The following is a 20,363-nucleotide window of genomic DNA, read 5'->3' on the forward strand; positions in this document are numbered from 1 at the left end:
TCTCAATATCAAATCATTTCTGAGTAACAATTATGTACCTTACTGTGATTGTTTCCGAATTAAATATTCAAAAAGACAAAAAAATTGCTTCTTAGCAAAGATCAATTTCCCAAGCAATAATTTAACTAGGACTGTATGGGAGTGGTCTGAGTGGGGAGGGGGAAACTGAACATTTGCTGTTATTGGCAGAAAGGTTTGGAACTCTCTTTCTTATTGGTCTATTAACTAATTGACTGCATGGTTATGTCACCATGGAAGGTCAAAATAGTCTGAAATTTCAGGCAGTCTTACACATAATTTTCTCAATTTTATCGGGCCCCATTAGAGTTGTTTATCAACCATTATTTTATAAGGTATATTGACAAAAAAAAAAAAAAAAAATTAAAATAAATAAAGTAGCTCTCCTGCTAGAAAAGGTTGGCGACCCCTGCTGTAAGGTGAATCCGAAAGGTGAATGAGCAGATACATATATACACAAAATAACACCTGCGTTGATCTACTGTAATCACCCACACAACAATAAAGAAAAGATATACGTGTGTTGGAGCACATTTAAAAGCATATGCACGTTTTATTATTTTACAAAGCTACAGTATAGCTTACATTGCGTCAGAAATTGAACCCTATTCCTCTATAGTACACTATTTATTTTTTTACCAGAACCCTATATGCCCAGGTCAAAAGTAGTGCAGTGTGTAGGGAAAAAGGTACAATTTGGGACACACAGCCTTAGATAAATAACAATAAAGTGTCTTTAATATCCCCTCCATGGTTTGAAGATATAGGCAATCTAATCTAACATCTCTCTGTGTAGAGATCAATAACAATGCAATATCCCTGGCTGAGCAGTAAGGTCACCAAGAGAACAGGTTTCATTGTGAAACTTCATTCTATTTCCCATGTTGTTATTGTGGTGACTGAAAGGTCAGCTTGGTGTGTGAATAAGCTCTGCTGAGTTTCTCTCTACTTAGACCTGAGAAATACAGAGAGAGTCATAGAGCTCTGTGTAGAAACAAATCTTACATCAAGTGTATATAATAAGAATTCAATATAACATTTTTGCTGAAGAAGAGGAGGAGGGGAAAGGTTGGCGTGGAAACACAGTCTCTTTTAATATTTTCCTTAAAAAGCCATACAGGTAGATAATAAATCATTTGATTTATGGTACACATTGACTGACAGTCTTATCATCAGCTGTACAGTATATGGAAAACTAAAATGAAACAGGAATGAATATGTGTGCTACAAAGACATACCATAACTTGACCTATGGGCAACAACTTATGGGCAAAATACATCTCTTCCTCAGAAAATGTTCATTTTAGAGGGATTTCAGTAACATGCTGGAGAGCTTTGTGAGACTAAAACACAGAGTAAAGGTTATAACCGACGATAGCAAGCATACACTACCCATAATATGATGCAGAACCACCATGTTTGAAATATGAAAAGTGGTACTAAGTGAGGTGTTGGATTTGCACCAAACATAACACTTTGTATTCAGGACATAGAGTTCATTTCTTTGCCAAAATGTTAGCAGTTTTACTTTTAGTGCCATATAGCAAACAGGACACCTCTTCCTTCCTCTTCTGCAACTGAGTTATGAAGGATGCCTGTATCTTTGTAGTGACTGGCTGTATTGATTCACCATCCAAAGTATAATTAATAACTTCATCATACTCAAAGGGATATTCAATGTCTGCTTTTTTTAATTTTTACCCATCTACCAATAGGTGTCCTTCTTTGCGAGGAATTGGAAAACCCCATGGTCTCTGTGGTTAAATCTGTGTTTGAAATTCACTGCTCGACTGAGGGACCTTACAGATAATTGCACACAAAGTGACTCGATGCAACTTATTATGTGACTTATTAAGCACATTTTCACTCCTGAACTTATTTAGACTTGCCATAACAAAGTGGTTGAATACTTATTGACTCAAGACATTTTAGCTTTTAATTTTTTATGCATTTTTATAAAAGCACAATTCCACTTTGATATTATGGGATATTTCAAATCTGGCTGTAGCACAACAAAATGTGGAAAAAGTCAAGGGGTGTGAACATTTTCTGAAGGCAATGTATAGGCCCATGTAGCATATTTATATTTTAATGAAGTCATCTCAGTTTTAATTTGAAGCATTGTTTTATCCTCCACTTATAACAATGGCAAATACTTGGGCAACTTTATATTTGTATTGAACTTCGTTCAGAAGTTATCGGCGGTCACAGTCAGACAGATAGCTAAACATAGAATCAAGATGTTTAGGCTAACATATTCTGTGAATAAAAGGGCAATGCACACTAACGATGCACTTAGCTGTTCTACGAGTGGTCTGAGGCATTCGGTAACTAATGAGGGTTTTCAAGTGCAATTTTAGTAATGATGGTTTTGGGAAACAGCTTGGCTACTAAAGATACATCGTAAGATCGTTCTAACGATGATCTTAACACTACAAAGGCTCTGGGAAATGAGGCCCTGGTCTTACAGGGGTACCTGGCCCACACCAAGCCTCGGATGAAGGTCTTTCAGGTTTAGAGTACGCAACTTAACCTCTCTCCATGGTCTTCATGTGCTGGAGATCTGTGTGCTGCACCTCTTGCTGGTATCTGGCCCACCCCATCGATAAGCATTGCATGGTGAAGATCTAAGTCTTCACCATGCAACCCCCTCTCTGACTGATATGAAGAAGGGCTTTCGGGAGTAGTGAGTTCCTGTCCCACCCAAAACTCATCTCCTCCATGGTCCTCACTCCTCATGTGCTGGTGGTCTGAGTGATGCTCCTCTGACTACTATGGTTCTTGTTGACGAAGGTGGAGGTGGAGATGCTCTTGCGGCTCTGCTGGCGGTCACACCCTCCGCACTGTGAGGCCTTCAGGTACTGTGAGGAGCAGCAGATGAAGCACCTCATCAGGTCATGGAACAGGTGGCCAGCGAAGAACATATAGATCCACGGGTTACAGCAGCTGTTCAGACTGGCCAGCAGCATGGCAATGATGAACGCCATGTCTAGGATAAAGAGAGAGAGAAGGAAGGCTTTATAAATACTGTAATTTTCACCTGTCGACAGCTTTCAATACACAGGTCACTACCAAAATAAAGGAAACACCAACATAAAGTGTCTTAATAGGGCGTTGGGCCACCACGAACCAGAACAGCTTCAATGCACTTCGGTATAGATTGTACAAGTGTCTGGAGCTCTATTCGTCACCATTCTTCCACAAGAAATTCCATCATGTGGTGTTTTGTTGATGGTGGAAATCGCTCCAGAATCTCCCATGAGTGTTCAATAGGATTGAGATTTTGTGACTGACACGCCCCTTTTTTACATTGTTTTCATGCAAACCATTCAGTGACCACTCGTGCCCTTTGGATGGGGCATTGTCATCCAATGGGGGCATAGCCATGGTAGCCAAAATAATGGCCTGCCCAGCATCTTTATACATGACCCTACATGCTGACCACACCAGTCGCATCGCGTGTGTGAACTCTGCAAAATAAATGTACACATACATGTTATTCCATCATTGCACCCACACTGCTCGCGCGCGTCAACGAGCGTCTGCGTTGCCAGGCGCTAAAATAGAGGTTGATTCTATTTGTGACGCAGAACGTGCTGTAAGTCCTGCCTCTCCCATCTCTTCGTTGGTTTTTAGAAGCATATACCCACGTGCCATCTTCTCATTGGTTTTTAGGAACATATTGAATGATGAACTGAGGTCGATTGTGGTAATGCACCTTATTATGAAAGTTAGTTGCCAATCACCATATAAAGTCCAAAGAAGAAAAAGAAGGCTGGAAGGAGGAGAGATGACGAGAAACGATTCGGTTGACTGTTTTATGTGTGGATTAATTGTCGGAGTAGAGGACCTTGTGCATTTCAGGTAAAATAACAAGTCAATGTTTATATCCCAGGACAAATTAGCTAGTAACAGCAAGCTAGCTAGCTAAATAGGACAAATTAGCTATCAACTGCAAGCTAGCTAGCTAAATTGCCATAAATGTTTAATGCTTTTCGACCTGTCCCCAAAGTAATAGAATTGGTTCAGAGATTGTTTTGATATTTCAACCTGTGTGTCGTGATTGCGTTTGGTGTGGGGGGACAAAATCAATTTGAGCACGATGGCACACATGGACGCACGCACGCGTCCGGTTTGGGCATGGTGTAAAGCATGATGGGATTATAATTGCTTGAATTAACTCAGGAGCCACACCTGTGTGGAAGCACCTGCTTTCAATATACTTTTTATCCCTCATTCATCAAGTGGGCCTGAAATGTAATCCATCATCTACAGAGAACTCTCAACTCTTTATTCAATTTGATAATGCATGCATGCAAGGAAGCCTCCTAAGCATATAATGTATAACACCTACACAAGCGAAGGAATATTAGGGTAATGAAGTGAGTGTGATGAGATATGGTGACAGCTTCTCTCTCTCTCTCTCTCCCCATAGCCTCTCCTTCATTCTACAGACTGTTAAATATACATCAGGCTATAAAGATATATTGAACAAAGCCTGCAGGGCAAACTTGATCTGGTATAGAAATGATTGATCCTAAAGAAGTTCAGAGCAGTACCCAATGTTACAGTATAACCATAGAAATAGACCGATCTACATTATATTTATATGAGTAGAAATGAACTGACAATCAATTAGGACAGTTGAGAGCTGAACAGCTGAACAGGTGTCAATTATAAGTCACCATGGTAACATGGGCATACCCATGTATTAATAGTTTTCTCCTACTCATGTATTAATCATGCACAGAGAGAGACTCTTGTCAGGTGCACTCATTATTCCTGAAATCATCCAATTAATATTGTGTTGTGCTACCTCCACTAGACTTGAGATAATGAATCTGCAGAGTGTGTGAGGGAGAGAGAGAGCGAGAGTGAGAGAGCGACAGAGAGAGAGAGAGAGAGAGAGAGAGAGAGAGAGAGAGAGAGAGAGAGAGAGAGAGAGAGAGAGAGAGAGAGAGAGAGAGAGAGAGAGAGAGAGAGAGAGAGAGAGAGAGAGAGAGAGAGAGAGAGAGAGAGAGAGAGAGAGAGAGAGAGAGAGAGAGAGAGAGAGAGAGAGAGAGAGAGAGAGAGAGAGAGAGAGAGAGAGAGAGAGAGAGAGAGAGAGAGAGAGAGAGAGAGAGAGAGAGAGAGACCATCTTGCTGGATGTTGTCATTAAGACTGTAAATCCTTCTCTGGTCATGGATCTTAATTTGTGCAAAGACACAGGCCTTTTCTCAATTAGATTAGCTCAACTCTGCATCCTACTCCTCTGTCCTCTCTGGCTTCCTCAAAGGTAATCTCGGAGAGGCGGCAACGAGAGGGAAAGTGGACGAAAATGCGCTTGTATGAAATGAGACTCCTTGTCGTGCTCCCTCAGGCAAATTACGTTTACAGGGTGGAATCCCAAAATAAATGTATAACGTGATAATTTAAAAAAAAATACAGTTAGTTGTGCAGACATCGTATAGATAAAGGGATAAGTAGTATATTGTTTTTAAATGTTTGCATGCTTTTCTCCTTCATGAAAACAATAGCTGATTCAACATGGGGTTTGGCAGATTTAAAACTCTTCTGGGAAGGACTCGGTTTCCGGGTCATGGAGGAGAAAGGACGGAGGAGAGAGAACGGAGAACGGACTTTTGCCCAAATAAGGCCTTGTATTTTAGATTAGTCTGGCGCAGGAGGCCATGGCCATTATGAAGCATGGACTAGCTCATGATTCTAACCATCCAGAGAATTAATCACACGCCAAACGACAGAGTCATATATCCACTGTTCTTTTTCCTCCACATTAATGGTCTTGACAGGCATTCAGAGCTAAGCTGACAAATAGGCTCACGGTGACAACTCAGACAGACACCGTTGCAATTCATTGCCACAGACACCATCTATATCACTTATGGACCGAAGGCCTAAGGCATGGCCATGACCACAAGACATCAGACCTAAGTTCAAAAAAGTTTTTAAATCTTTCTAATACATTCAGGTTTTGCTTAGCATGCCTGGAGTACCAGGTGGGCAGAGTTCGCATTTTGCTATTGGTTCATTACAACATGCAAGCTACATTAAATCAAGCATACTTTTACATTTATCAGAGGATCTTATCCAGATCAACTTACAGTAAGTGCATTCATCTTAAGATAGCTAGGTGATACAACCACATATCACAGTCGAAGTATGTGAAAGTATTACAAATAGTATTTGAACCCAGACCGGTGGAAAATCCCATTTTACTGATGAATGGGTAAACAAAAGAGGGGGATGAAGCTTTCAAACACTTTTTTGTTGGCTGAAGGAGCCATTTTTACACTGATAGGCCATGTCAAGAACATACATTTAATTTTTATATTTGACTTTTCCAATTACAGTGCTCATTCAAAACCTGAGTTGCTCCTAGCCTCCCCCACTTCCAGAGGTCCCAAGGCTGACACCTTGATGTCACAGTACATTTACCCTCCCTAACTCTCAACGGGCTCTGCAGGGCTATTGGAATGTATAACTGCTACTTTCTCCTCCTCATCCCTTAATTTTGTTGTTTCCATTTTGAGGTGTATTTATGGATTGTATTTAAGGCTTTTGTGCGGCTGCTCGGCCATGGAAACCCATTTCATCAAGCTCCCGACGAACAGTTATTTTGCTGACTTTGCTTCGAGAGGCAGTTTGGAACTCATTAGTGAGGGATGCAATCAAGGACAGCCGATTTTTACGTGCCACGCGCTTCAGCACTTGGTGGTCCGCTTCTGTGAGCTTGTGTCCTACCACTTTGCGGCTCAGACGATGTTGCTGCTAGACTTTCCGCTTCCCAAAAAAAGCACTTACAGTTGAAATTTCACAAACTGACTACTTGGAAAGGTGGCATCCTATGACTGTGCCACGTTGAAAGTCACTGAGTTCTTCAGTAAGGCCATTCTACTGCCAATGTTTGTTTATGGAGATTGCATGGCTGTGTGCTCAATTTTATACACCTGTCAGCAAAGGGTGTGGCTGAAATAGCCGAATCCTCTAATTTTAAGAGGTGTACACATACTTTAGTATTATTATTAATTTATTACCTTTATTTAACTAGGCAAGTCAGGAACAAATTCTTATTTACAATGACAGCTAAACCTGGACGACGCTGGGCCAATTGTGCGCCGCCCTATGGGACTCCAAATCACGGCCGGTTGTGATTATATTATACATTTTGGCATTTGTGACTCATTTAAGAAAACTAGGCGTATGTCGCGCGTCACTACTTCACAGGAGAGGCATTTGAACAAAAACTTAAATGTTTTATCAAAATGCGTTTTTTGGCAGAAATGCCTTCTGGAACATGTGAACTTTCATGTGCCTTAATAACACACTTGTATGCCATCTGTTAATACGAATAAAATGGTTAAAGTACGATCATAGTTGGTTTAGCCACTGAAAAAGAGAGGAATCTTCGGTCTTGCCATGATTGGCTTAGAAAATGGATGGGCTGGACATGCCGATAAATGAGTTTGGATAGGTCTGCCATGTAGCACGCTCCTGTCTATAATATGAGCTGCTCAGTATGTGTAGGTAATCCTTCATAACACAGCTTTTGGAAAGATATCACGAAGAACTGCAAAAGTGTTTGATTGCAAATATGGGAAGGGAGTCGAAAAAAGTGTACACAAAAGGCTGTTGTAAAGAACACCTGTCTCCAGATTACATCTTCAAACTAAGGGCAACCATGGCATCTGTGACAGAGAAGCTTTTTTCCATTTATTCGGGTAAGATAGTCTAGCTAGCTAGGTTTTCAGATACTATACATTTCTAATTTTGTCAGAAAGTCATTTTCATTGCAAGTTAAAGCATACTGTTAGCTAGCTAGATAACGTTAGCTGGCTGGCCCCATTTGCATTGCTAGTTATAGCCTAATGCTAGCTAGCTAACATTGAACCTAGTTGATTAGCTTTAGCTACAGATTCATGCAGGATAGTAACATTATGAGTTGGGATTATGGTTCATTGTTTAGCTAACTAGTTAGCTACATGTCTAAACAAAAGACTATGCAAGTAACCATTTCACTGTACCATTTACACCTTCTATATCCTGTGCATGTGACAAATAAACTTTGATTTATTTGATACAGTGTGTGTTTACCAGAGATGGTAATGTGAAGTACAACATGACCTGCACTAAAGTCAAATTAGGATATAACTTTAGCCCAACGAGACAGTGTCTAAGTTCTAAATTTCTCCGGTGGAATGCCTTGCTTTTATTTTGTCACACTCACAACCCTAAGCTATGTTCTGTAATTAGCTCGCCATTAACTTGTAAATAAGGATCTTGCTGTGAGTTTATTTTCCTGTAATAAAGAATACAAATTAGCTAAAGTTAAGGCGTTGTAAGCTATATGATATGGTCATTATTTGAACTGGCTAGCCAGCTAACTTAACATTAGCTAGCTAGCTAACAAGCTAGAAACAAACAAAAACATTGGTTAGAAAGTTGCTTTCAGTTGCCTGGTTTTCTAGATTGACATATACTAAATTCATTTTTAAACAGATGGGTTTATTGGTGTTAAAATATACCCGTTTTTTTGGACCACCAGGCTGTTGATGTCATGCAGCCCGTCATTTTTGTGTTCATACTTTTTCATAACAACAAAGACAAGTGTGATGTTGAACGACAATAGAATGTTCATAATGTCCCTGCGACAACTGTTTACAGACGTAGTTAAAACCAGCCTTTAGTCTTGAAATCTTTGGTTGTTTAGTACACCACCGTACTCCCTCTGTTTAGCACATGGCCTCACATGTGAATCCTTAAAGAGATGGGTGGGGATAGGGTTTAAGAGGGTGTGAATGGTTCTGAATGGGTGTAGACAAGGATGAGCTCTCCATAACATTCAATGGACATTTTCTCAAAAGTGGGGTTACAAGTTTATCAACTTTCAAAGCAGAATTACTTTCCCATTGTTCCTCAACTGTAGTGTCTAATATACAATTTTCTAGCTCTGAGACTCTACTTTTATCCAATGTAAAAATAAAAATAAAAATTTCAAATGTTGCTACATAAGACCGAATTGAGCCGGTCATTTGAGCCGGATCAAAAAGCCATTGAAAATGCCCTCTTCCCTCTTATGAGCAAATCCATAACTCTCTTACTAAAACAACATTTGACCTGTTCAGATAGTGACAAATAGCACCAGGAGAGAGACAGGAGAACAAGACATTCCCCCCCAACTAATGACATGTCACTCTCTGTGCCTCCCTCCTTATAACCCCATCCATGTATAAAGCAGTGTGTAATTCACGCATAAAGCCCTTTATAGTTTACCTTCTCTGGGCGCAGCAGGGTCCCATGCCGACCACATTTGTACGAAGAAAAAAGGGGTCCAACAAACAATATAAGCTACGACAATGACAAAAGTCATTTTGACAGTTCGGATCTTCGCTTTTGATATGAGCCTTACGCTGCTCACCCGAGAGAGCGTTGCACCTTTGGACGTCCGCGGTGTCAGAGACATACACTGATCCCGTCTGGTTTTCATTTTAAAGTTTTGCCATATTTTAAAACTTATCAGGCCATAGCAAATACTTAGAATAGCCACTGGAATTATGTAGATTGTAAGACTAATCCACGTAATGTACGCCTTGGCGCCCCAGGGTTCTACGAAGTCTCCCCAACAGTCATAAACTCCGTTGCCCACCTCCCTCAAGGAAAATATGTACACTTGAGGGGTACTGAAAACCAGACTAAGCATCCAAGAAGCAATCACATAAAAACGGTCCTTCCTCTTCTGCAGAGAGCGGAGGGGCTGACATATCGCCAAGCATCTGTCTATGGACATTAGAACAAGCATGTAAGTGGACGCGAACATCCCGACAACCTGTAGGTACTTCACCAGCCTGCACAGTAAATCAGACCCGTAGAAGCGAAATGTAATGTCCCATATGAGCTGCGGGAGGACCTGGAAGATTGCCACCACCAGGTCCGCAATACTGAGGTGTTTCATGAAGTAGTACATTCGAGAGTGGCTGTGCTTGCTCGTATGTATAGCCAAGAGGACGCAAAGGTTACCGGCCAACGCGAGCAGCAGGACGAGGACAAGAACGGTCACCTCCACTTTGGCCACATCCTCGTTCCGCTTCAGGGGGTTCACGCCGGTCTGGTTCCTGGTACCCGTCTCGTTTCCACCGCGACTCGAGTTGGTCCATGAATCGTTCATCATCGCCCACACGTCTTGGTCTCGTTGGTTCTCCATCATTCATGCGTTAACTGGCCACTAAAGCGTTTCACCCTGAGCGCAAAAACACTGCTTCCAGCACCAGAGATCAGTGACGTGGGAGACTTATTGGCTCCTCATCTGTTCCTTGTTCATTTGTTTATCATTCCCCGTTTTTCCAAAGTTTAACAAGTTTGTTTTCCGTTTACATGTTTCGACGGTAGGCCTATAAAGGCTAAATTAATTCCAGTAGTAAGGTGTCCCAATTAGGCGTAGTCTATGAGAGATAGGCATACGTTCTAGGTAAACAAAAACAAAAATATCGTTTACAAGTCAAAGTGACAAAAAAATCGAACATGGATGAATTAATACATAAATATATGATATGCGCAATGTGCAATTATACTAGCGAAATCAATTAATCAATCAATGTCAACAATATTAATAGGCTACTAATAATAGACGAATTATAATAATCACAATAATCTTACTAATTATAATTCCAATCATACATACTAATCCTGATCAAAATGATAACTTTAGAATAATGAATATTCATTTACATACCGTATTAGAAAGACCGAGACTTTCCAACTTTACACAACTCGTGTAGAGAGATTTTTTCAAGAGAGGCTTTTGCCTACCGCATCCCTATGTGTCTGTGCAGCGTGCATGGGGTCTAATGGAATGCTTCAAGCACAGTATACCAAGTTGAAGAAGCTTCGACCCGCCCTCTGCCCGCGCGCAATGTGTCCCGCATCCTTATTGGTAGCACTATCGTCTCAGCAGAGGAGCGGCTGAGATACTAACGGCCATCGCTAGATGGCTATGCAAGCCACCGTATGCATGATCTTCCAATCTTTAATTAACGCAGGACATGAATTGTTTGTTTTGACAGTAATTAAAACAAAAACAAAATGCGTTATCAGTGGATTCACCAATATATGTTAAACTGGCACACTGTTTTACGCATGAAAAGTATTTACTCTAGTATCAATTCATACAGAGAATAAGGTTACCTCGACCTCTCTAGGCTACAATCAATCTCCAGACGCCACAATTTTATTTTCAACAGTGTTTGCTGGATGTGCGTTAGTGGTTAATCAGTGAGGAACATAATTTGCCAAACATGCAGAGATAGCACCAATCACAAGTATCCATTTATTGAACTGTAGTTCAATTAATTATTTTAAATAAATTAACTTACATTTTTTATTTTAACCTTTATTTAACTAGGCAAGTCAGTTAAGAACAAATTCTTATTTACAATGATGGCCTACCCCGGCCAAACCCGAATGACGCTGGGCCAATTGTGTGCCGCCCTATGGGACTCCCAATCACGGCCCGGATGTGATGCAGCCTGGATCCAAACCAGGGACTGTAGTGACACCTCTTGCACTGAGATGCAGTGCCTAAGACCACTGCACCACTCAGGAGCCCTACTAGGCCTATGTACTCTATTACTAGGCCTATGTACTCTATTACTAGGCATATGTACTCTATGAAAGCCCTTAATCCAAAAATTCCAGTGCATGCATACAGTTTACCAACACATATGGCTAATAACCTCAAATGTAACTTCAACCTGAAACTTAAGCTGAGCAGTTAACGGAGCATATAACCGGGTTAACGGAATATGAATATGATAATCCAAACCTTTTGCATAACTCCTCTTCCCCTGCCTCCATTGTCCTTATTTTAACAAATAAAAGGCCACACCCATTGACCTCTTGTTTAGTCTGATTCTAACTGTTTTTAATGTACTGCCATGAAAGTCCTGAGGGTGTGAAACTCAATTATCCCTGGTATTGTTAATAAGGGACAATTCAATTCACAACCTCAGAATAGGAAAAGTACTCTCACATCTCCATCGGCTTGCGTGGGTATCAAACAAATATTAACTCCAGCACCATACCTGTGTCAATATACTGTATTGATACAACGGGTGGGTCTAATCCTGAGTGCCGATTGGTTAAAACCTCATTCCAGCCTGTGTCTATTCCACAAGTTACCACCAGCTAAATGTATTACGTTAACATGTATTCTGTTCCATCTGACTGTGCAATCCACTGTCTCATCAGCCCAGCCAGGCACTTTGTGAACTTCATCTCCACCATAAAAAGCATCTAGACATTATCTCACATTTCTTTTAGACTAACATTTAGTTTTCAACAGCAGAGACTTGTATAAACCTTAATGTCTGTCATTTGCAACATTGTTTCAATATTCAAATTCGATCTCCAGATGTCCCATAGTACTGAACTTGTCCGTATGAGACAGACAGGCAGTTTTTCTCAGCCAGTCGAAATCTTGAATCAGCATAATTTTTGGGGATATACACAAAGAACTATCAATAGAAAACAGGTAACACGAAACAAAGTGCAGCTAGTTTGCTGTCTTTCCAGCTTCAGTTTGAAGTGATTGTGTTAGCTGTGTTGTTGGCTAGCTCATCTGAACAAGTGTCCTAACGAGAGAGCACATTTTCTACGGCAGGCGAAATCCCACATCATTAGCTCATCGTTATGGATGTATCCAAATAAATGTAACTAGAAAGCAGCTTAAACAAACGCAACCAAACCAATCGAAACGAACGACCAGCCAGTTTGAGTAGAAACCCTAGATTTGTGTCGGGACTATATCTTGTGCAAGGATAAAATATAATTAATAAATTAATTAAAATAAAGTTTTTAATGAAAATACGTAATCATTATTTCAATATGTTGGTAACCCGTTGTATAAAAGTGATAAGTGCCCTCGAAGCCGGTGTTTGGAGGATCTATTGGCACAGTTTGCAGGCCCGAGACGAACAACACCCGTGACAATATATTCGCTAAACACCGGCTTCTCTGGCAATGTCACTTAATGTTTGGGACATTCGGATGAAAAGCGTGCCCAGAGTAAACTTATATATATGCATATTATTAGTAGATTTGGATAGAAAACACTCAGAAGTTTCTAAAACTGTTTGAATGATGTTTGTGAGTATAACAGAACTCATATGGCAGGCGAAAACCTGAGAAAAATCCAAGTGGGAAATCTGAGGTTTGTAGTTTTTCAACTCATTGCCTTTCTAATATACAGTGTAAATGGGGTCATATTGCACTTCCTAAGGCTTCCACTAGATGTCAACAGTCTTTAGAACCTTGTTGCAGGCTTCTACTGTGAAGGGGGAGAGAATAAGAGCTGTTTCAATCAGGTGTCTGGCAGAAGGCCATGAGCTGGTCACGCGCGTGGCCGTGAGAGCGACCTGCGTTCCATTACATTTCTAAAGACAAAGGAATTGTCCGGTTGAAACATTATTGAAGATTTATGTTAAAAACATCCTAAAGATTGATTCTATACATCGTTTGACATGTTTCTACGAACTGTAATATAACTTTTTGGACTTTTCGCCTGAACTTTCGCCTGGACTTACCCGCGCCTCGCTAACAAAAAGGTAACCTGTCCACGCTAACAAAAAGGAGGTGTTTGGACATAAATTATGGACTTTATCTAACAAAACAAACATTTATTGTGGAACTGGGATTCCTGGGAGTGCATTCTGATGAAGATCATCAAAGGTAAGTGAATATTTATAATGCTAATTCTGACTTTTACTGACTCCACAACATAGCAGGTATCTTTATGGCTTGTTTTTGTGTCTGAGCGCTGTACTCAGATTAATGCATGGTGTGCTTTTTCCGTAAAGGTCTTTTGGAAATCTGACACAGCGGTTGCATTAAAGAGAAGTATATCTTTAATTCTGTGCATAACACTTCTGTAAATTTCTGTAAATTAGTATTTCTGTAAGTTGATGTGGCTCTCTGCAAATTCACCGGATGTTTTCGAGGCACAACATTACTGAACATAACGCGCCAATGTAAACTGAGATTTTTGGATATAAATATGAACTTTATCGAACAAAACATACATGTATTGTGTAACATGAAGTCCTATGAGTGCCATCTGATGAAGATCATCAAAGGTTCGTGATTAATTCTATCTCTATTTCTGCTTTTTGTGACTCCTCTCTTTGGCTGGAAAATGACTGTATGTTTTTTGTGACTAGGCTCTGACCTAACATAATCATATGGTGTGCTTTCGCTGTAAAGCCTTTTTGAAATCAGACACGATGGGTAGATTAACAAGAAGTTAAGCTTACATTTGGTGTATTTCACTTGTGAATGTATGAAAGTAAAATATTTCCCAAAAATAATTTTGAAATTCGCGCTTTGCCTTTTCAGCGGATGTTGTCGAGGGGTTCCCTAGCCTTATAAAATAAATAAAAACAGCGTTTTTTTATGCTGTCTAGTCAAACACATGAGAACATTTCCTAAGAAAACTACCCGCTATGATGTTCTAGGATGTTATATGCTATCCATGAACTGATTCACTTAATGTGATTACTGTATATTGTACCAATTCCAAACAGTAAGGTTATGTTCCAAATAGCAACCGATTCCCTACATAGTGCACTACTTTTGACCAGCGCCCTATGGGCCCCATAAAGGGAAAGGAGTGCCCTATAGGGAAAATGGTGCTATTTGGGATGCTTTCTCAACTTCTACTTCATGGAAACACTCATACCATTTAATTTTAATTTGAGAGGGTTGCATAGCTATTACCCTATTATTACTTATGTATTTTCATACCAATGTATTCTAAATCATTATTGGCTCAATGTTCCAAGTGTCTAAGAGTCAATGTCCTGTGTTACTGTTGAAAAGTTTGTAAGGTACTCTTTGAAAACCTGCACACAATGTAGAATTGCACTACACACGGAGTGCACACCACTCCCAGAGCTGAGAAAGTGCAATTTATTTGAGTGGTGGAGGTACAACATGCCTAAAAAGCCTTATACTTGCAGCAAAAGAAAATAGTGCAATTTAATGACAAATTGTGCAAAAATGGATGTGGTGATTCCATTAAAACAAAGCCCAGCTACTATGCAGGAAAAGCGGGACTACTGAATGTGTCAGTCAGCCTTTGTCTGAAAATAGATTTTTACTTTGTGCAGTTGTGAGAAGAACTCCAGGTGACTCACAGTCCTCTCTAGTTTTCCTCCTTCAATTGACCACAACAAGTCTGCTTTGTGTCTGATTATACATTTTGTCTTCTATCCCTCACGCTCTCTCACATTTGGCTCTTAAGCATAATCAGGATGCAGAGAACGTCATAGAAAATGCTGCCAATCTTTCCCCTAAAAAAGAAACCTCAAAAATACATTTCTTGAAAGCAGGAAACGCACTGAAGAAAAGCACTGTGTTGTCTTCACGACGAAAAGGCCTGCGCTTTCGGCAGAGTGCATGTGAAACTATTTTAGGTGTTTGTGTGCGCGTGTGTGTGTGCGTGCGTGTGTGTGTGTGTGTGTGTAGAAGAGAGAGAGAGGGATGTGAGCATTTTAGAGAGAGTTTGATGTCTATTTGAGGGTCAAGGTAGGGTCAAGGTAGGTAGGACGTGACAAGGTTTACCACCTGGGCTTGGATCACAATCACATTCTCACTGGACGTGTGCCAAGGTTTTAAGGTTGTAGAACTGTAAAACATTATCACAGTAAACCTCCATCCTGGAGAATATGTATATCAAAGCAGTATCAAACATTATATTTAGCTGTTACAAATTCCAGGAACAAACATTTTGATGAGCAATATACGAAGAGTTTATTTCCAAAACGCGATATACACCAGTTTTTCCACATTTGTGTCTTTTCATCAGAAATGATTGCTTATGGGCACATCCATGTGTATGAAAAATTGATTTTTATTCATAGATATGTTTCCATTGTTAAGCTGGAATGGGATGTTTGTTTACTGTATATCAAATCAAATCAAATGTATTTATATAGCCCTTCTTACATCAGCTGATATCTCAAAGTGCTGTACAGAAATCCAGCCTAAAACCCCAAACAGCAAGCAATGCAGGTGTAGAAGCACGGTGGCTAGGAAAAACTCCCTAAAAAGGCCAAAACCTAGGAAGAAACCTAGAGAGGAACCAGGCTAGGAGGGGTGGCCAGTCCTCTTCTGGCTGTGCCGGGTGGAGATTATAACAGAACATGGCCAAGATGTTCAAATATTCATAAATGACCAGCATGGTCAAATAATAATAATCACAGTAGTTTTCAAGGGTGCAACTAGTCAGCACCTCAGGAGTAAATGTCAGTTGGCTTTTCATAGCCGATCATTAAGAGTATCTCAACCGCTCCTGCTGTCTCTAAAGAGTTGAAAACAGCAGGTCTGGGACAGGTAGCACGTCCGGTGAACAGGTCAGGGTTCCATAGCCGCAGGCAGAACAGTTGAAACTGGAGCAGCAGCACGGCCAGGTGGACTGGGGACAGCAAGGAGTCATCATGCCAGGTAGTCCTGAGGCATGGTCCTAGGGCTCAGGTCCTCCGAGAGAGAGAAAGAAAGAATTAGAGAGAGCATACTTAAATTCACACAGGACACCGGATAAGACAGGAGAAGTACTCCAGATATAACAGACTGACCCTAGCCCCCCGACACATAAACTACTGCAGCATAAATACTGGAGGCTGAGACAGCAAGGGTCAGGAGACACTGTGGCCCCATCTGATGATACCCCCGGACAGGGCCAAACAGGCAGGATATAACCCCACCCACTTTGCCAAAGCACAGCCCCCACACCACATAGTTGACTGTATAGTTGACTGTGATATGTGGTTGTCGCACCGTGCTATCTTAAGATGAATGCAATAACTGTAAGTCGCTCTGGATAACAGCATCTGCTTAATGACTAAAATGTAAAATGTAGATGTTTTACATACAAATCTCATATTACTGTATCGATTCTTAAAAAAAAAAAAAAATTCACTTGTATCATTTGTACAGTTCTTTATTAAAAATGTAGTTATTTGTTACATTTGCCTGTGTAAAACCTAGCTGTACTAATTATTTATCTGAGAGGGAGGTGGATATATAGTATTTTGCAAAAAAACATTATGTGTCTCTCTGCAATGAAACCAGCAAATGATAGATTTTAATCCCATGCCACGATTAGATAGTGAAACAATGATAATCGTCTTAGTGTGTGAAATTTAGCAAATGGTGTGTCTAGTACTAAAAGCCCTGTTATCTCTGCTCTTAGGAGTGTGCGGAGATATCACACACGGGCTCCTTTCCTTGCTCCTCACATCTCGCTCAAATTCAATGCTTTTCTCTGAGGTGAAAAACAAGACAGATTATATATCTAATACAGAAACACTAGATTCTCTCCTTTGATTCGAGTGATACTCCCTGGACATTTCACTGGGACATAAGAGTTGTGTGAAAATGTCAGGGGTCACATGATTATGAATTGTGAAAGTCCTTAAAATAATCTCCCTAAAAGTATTTCCCCCAGGAGTACCATTATTTATGATTTAGTTAGTTTAAATCCCAAGGCATGCTGTGGTCAAAAAACGATCAGGGCACACATAACCCCATTCATGGTACATTAGGTTGCTTATGGCGATAAGTATATGTATTTATAGTAAATCACATGCGCTATAGCATCCAGAGCATTAACACTCATCACTTTTACTGTAACAACAACTGTACCTTCTTTATTTGACCTGGATCTAGGGCAGGTGTCCTGCCGCCGCATGTACAGTATAATGGCCACATGAACAGTGTGATGGCTTTAGATAACATTCTGTGTCAATTATAGCTCCTACTTTGATTACACCACCATCAATGTTCCATCATACATATACAGCTCTCAAAAAAGTACATACAACCACAAAGCACCAATATTTTTTGCTGTGTGCCCAAGTTTCCGCAAACCCTCATATTCAGTATGACCTTTAAAATTAAAATATGCTCTTATCATGTATCTTCTCTTTTCATCTCTCTTTTCCTCTCTTTGGTTTATTTGTTCTGTCTCCTCTAACGATGCTCTGAACATCCATTAGAGCTAATGTATTGATGTACTTTTCTGTGGTCAGTCATCCTCTCTTATGATCTGTTGGTCTTTGTTGTGATTACTTTGGTACAGAGTGATGTAGAAAAATGTTATTTGGTCTTTGTTCTGATGATTTTGGTACAGCGTGCTGCGGAAAAAACATCTGCTGGTCTTTGCTGTGATGATTTTGGTACAGAGTGCTGTCATTGGCAAAATCCTATTGCTAAATTGCAGCTCTAGAAATTTGGAATTATAGTTCCTGATGACAGTACAGTAGTAGCAGTAGCATGATAGGGGATTGTATGCGTGTGTGTGTGTGTGTGTGTGTGTGTGTGTGTGTGTGTGTGTGTGTGTGTGTGTGTGTGTGTGTGTGTGTGTGTGTGTGTGTGTGTGTGAGCTTTCCACATCTGGATTGTACAACATTTGCCCATTATTATTTTCAAAATTCTTCCAAAACTGTCAAATTGGTTGTTGATCATTGCTAGACAACCATTTTCATTTCTTGCCATATATTTTCAAGTAGATTTAAGTGAAGACTGTAACTAGGCCACTTGGCCACATTCACTGTCTACTTGGCATGCAACTCCAGCATAAATGTGGCCTTGTGTTTTAGGTTATTGGCTTGCTGAAAGGTGAATTCATCTCTCAGTGTCTGGTGGAAAGCACACTCAAACAGGTTTTCCTCTAGGATTTTGCATGTGCTTAGCTCCATTCAGTTTTATGCTGAAAAGCTCCTCAGTCCTTAACAATCATAAGTATATACATAACATGATGCAGCCACCACCATGCTTGAAAATATGAAGAGTGGTACTCAGTGATGTGTTGTATTGGATTTGCCCCAAACATAACACTTTGTATTCAGGACCAAAAAAATTATTGCTTTTCCACGTTCTTTGCAGTGTTACTTTAGTGCCTTGTTGCAAACAGTATGCATGTTTTGGATTTTTTAAATTCTCTACAGGTTTCCTTTTTTTCACTCTGTCAATTAAGTTAGCATTGTGGCGTAACTACAATGTTGTTGATCCATTCTCAGTTTTCTCCTATCACTGCCATTAAACTCTGTAATTGTTTTAAAATCACTATTGGCCTCATGGTGAAATCCCTATGCGGTTTCCTTCCTCTTCTGTAACTGAGTTAGGAAGGCCGCCTGTATCTTTGTAGTGACTGGGTGTATTGATATACCATCCAAAGTGTAATGAATAACATCACCATGTGGAAAAGGATATTCAATGTCTGCTTTTTGGGGGGGGGGGACTTCCCTGGTCTTTGTTGTTGAATCTGTTTTTGAAATTCACTGCTTGACTGAGGGACCCTGCAGATAATTTTATGTGTGGGGTACAGAGATGAGGTAGTCATTAAAAAATCATGTTAAACACTATTATTGCACACAGAGTGAGCCCATGCAACTTATTTTTACTCCTGAATTTATTTAGGCTTAATTGCCAACAACGTGGTTGAATACTTATTGACTTAAGACATGTCAGCTTTTCATTTGTAATTAATTTGTAAAAAATGTCTAAAAACATAATACCAATTTGACATTATGGGTTATTATGTGTAGGCCAGTGACAAACAATCTCAATTTAATCCATTTTAAATTTAGTAATGCAACAAAACGTGGAAAAAGTCAAGGGATGTGAATATTTTCTGAAGGCACTGTATAGGACCTTCCACCTCACTTGATGATTTTTTTTATTTTGCACTGACTCTATGCACACTCACAAGACTACACACACACACACACACACACACACACACACACACACACACACACACACACACACACACACACACACACACACACACACACACACACACACACACACACACACACACACACACACACCTACCTTACCCCTTTATATACCCACCTCTACCACTCCAGTATCCCTGCACATTGTAAATATGGTATTGGAACTGACCCTGGAACTGACCCTGTATATAGCTTACTTACTTTCTTGTGTTCTTCTCATTTCTTATTTTTATTTGTCGTCAGTTTTTGTTCTACCTTATGTAATATTTAGTACTACATTGATATTGATTACTGCACTGTTGGGAAATAGCTTGCAAGAAAATAATTTCACTGTACTTGTGCACGTGACAATAAAAACTTGAAACTTGATATTAATGGAAACCAAATGAATAATGTTCTGTATCCAATCACAGTCTAATAATGATCATATACAGTAAAACTATAAAGTTCCAACTGGTCATGACATATCCTTTCCTCATTAGCGCAGTGTTCTCTCTTTACAGTTTTTTCTGAATGCTTAAACACTAACATTATCTCTGAAACCATTTACACTTGTA

General features: G+C 40.0%; 1 protein-coding gene across 1 annotated transcript; it reads right to left on the reverse strand.

Annotated features, from left to right (window-relative positions):
* Positions 1 to 539: 539 nt before the first annotated feature.
* On the reverse strand, positions 540 to 10,873 carry LOC139562874 (isotocin receptor-like). Its single transcript, XM_071380997.1, has 3 exons — positions 10,746 to 10,873; positions 9,290 to 10,477; positions 540 to 3,007 (listed from the first exon to the last, which is right to left on the reverse strand). The coding sequence occupies exons 2-3, from the start codon at positions 10,218 to 10,220 to the stop codon at positions 2,754 to 2,756; spliced, it is 1,185 nt and encodes a 394-aa protein (XP_071237098.1). The 5' UTR covers positions 10,221 to 10,477; positions 10,746 to 10,873; the 3' UTR covers positions 540 to 2,753.
* Between the last annotated feature and the right edge of the window lie 9,490 nt (positions 10,874 to 20,363).

Source organism: Salvelinus alpinus, chromosome 2 (genome assembly GCF_045679555.1).
Source record: "Salvelinus alpinus chromosome 2, SLU_Salpinus.1, whole genome shotgun sequence".
Lineage (NCBI taxonomy): Eukaryota > Metazoa > Chordata > Actinopteri > Salmoniformes > Salmonidae > Salvelinus > Salvelinus alpinus.

What these genes read in the sequence shown, in the direction of transcription:
- LOC139562874 (XM_071380997.1), bottom strand. Translation starts at nt 10,220, where the DNA reads ATGATGGAGAACCAACGAGACCAAGACGTGTGGGCGATGATGAACGAT. An exon ending in CCCTGCTGCGCCCAGAGAAG is followed by an intron (nt 3,008 to 9,289) that starts GTAAACTATAAA and finishes TCTTTATCCTAG; the next exon opens with ACATGGCGTTCATCATTGCC.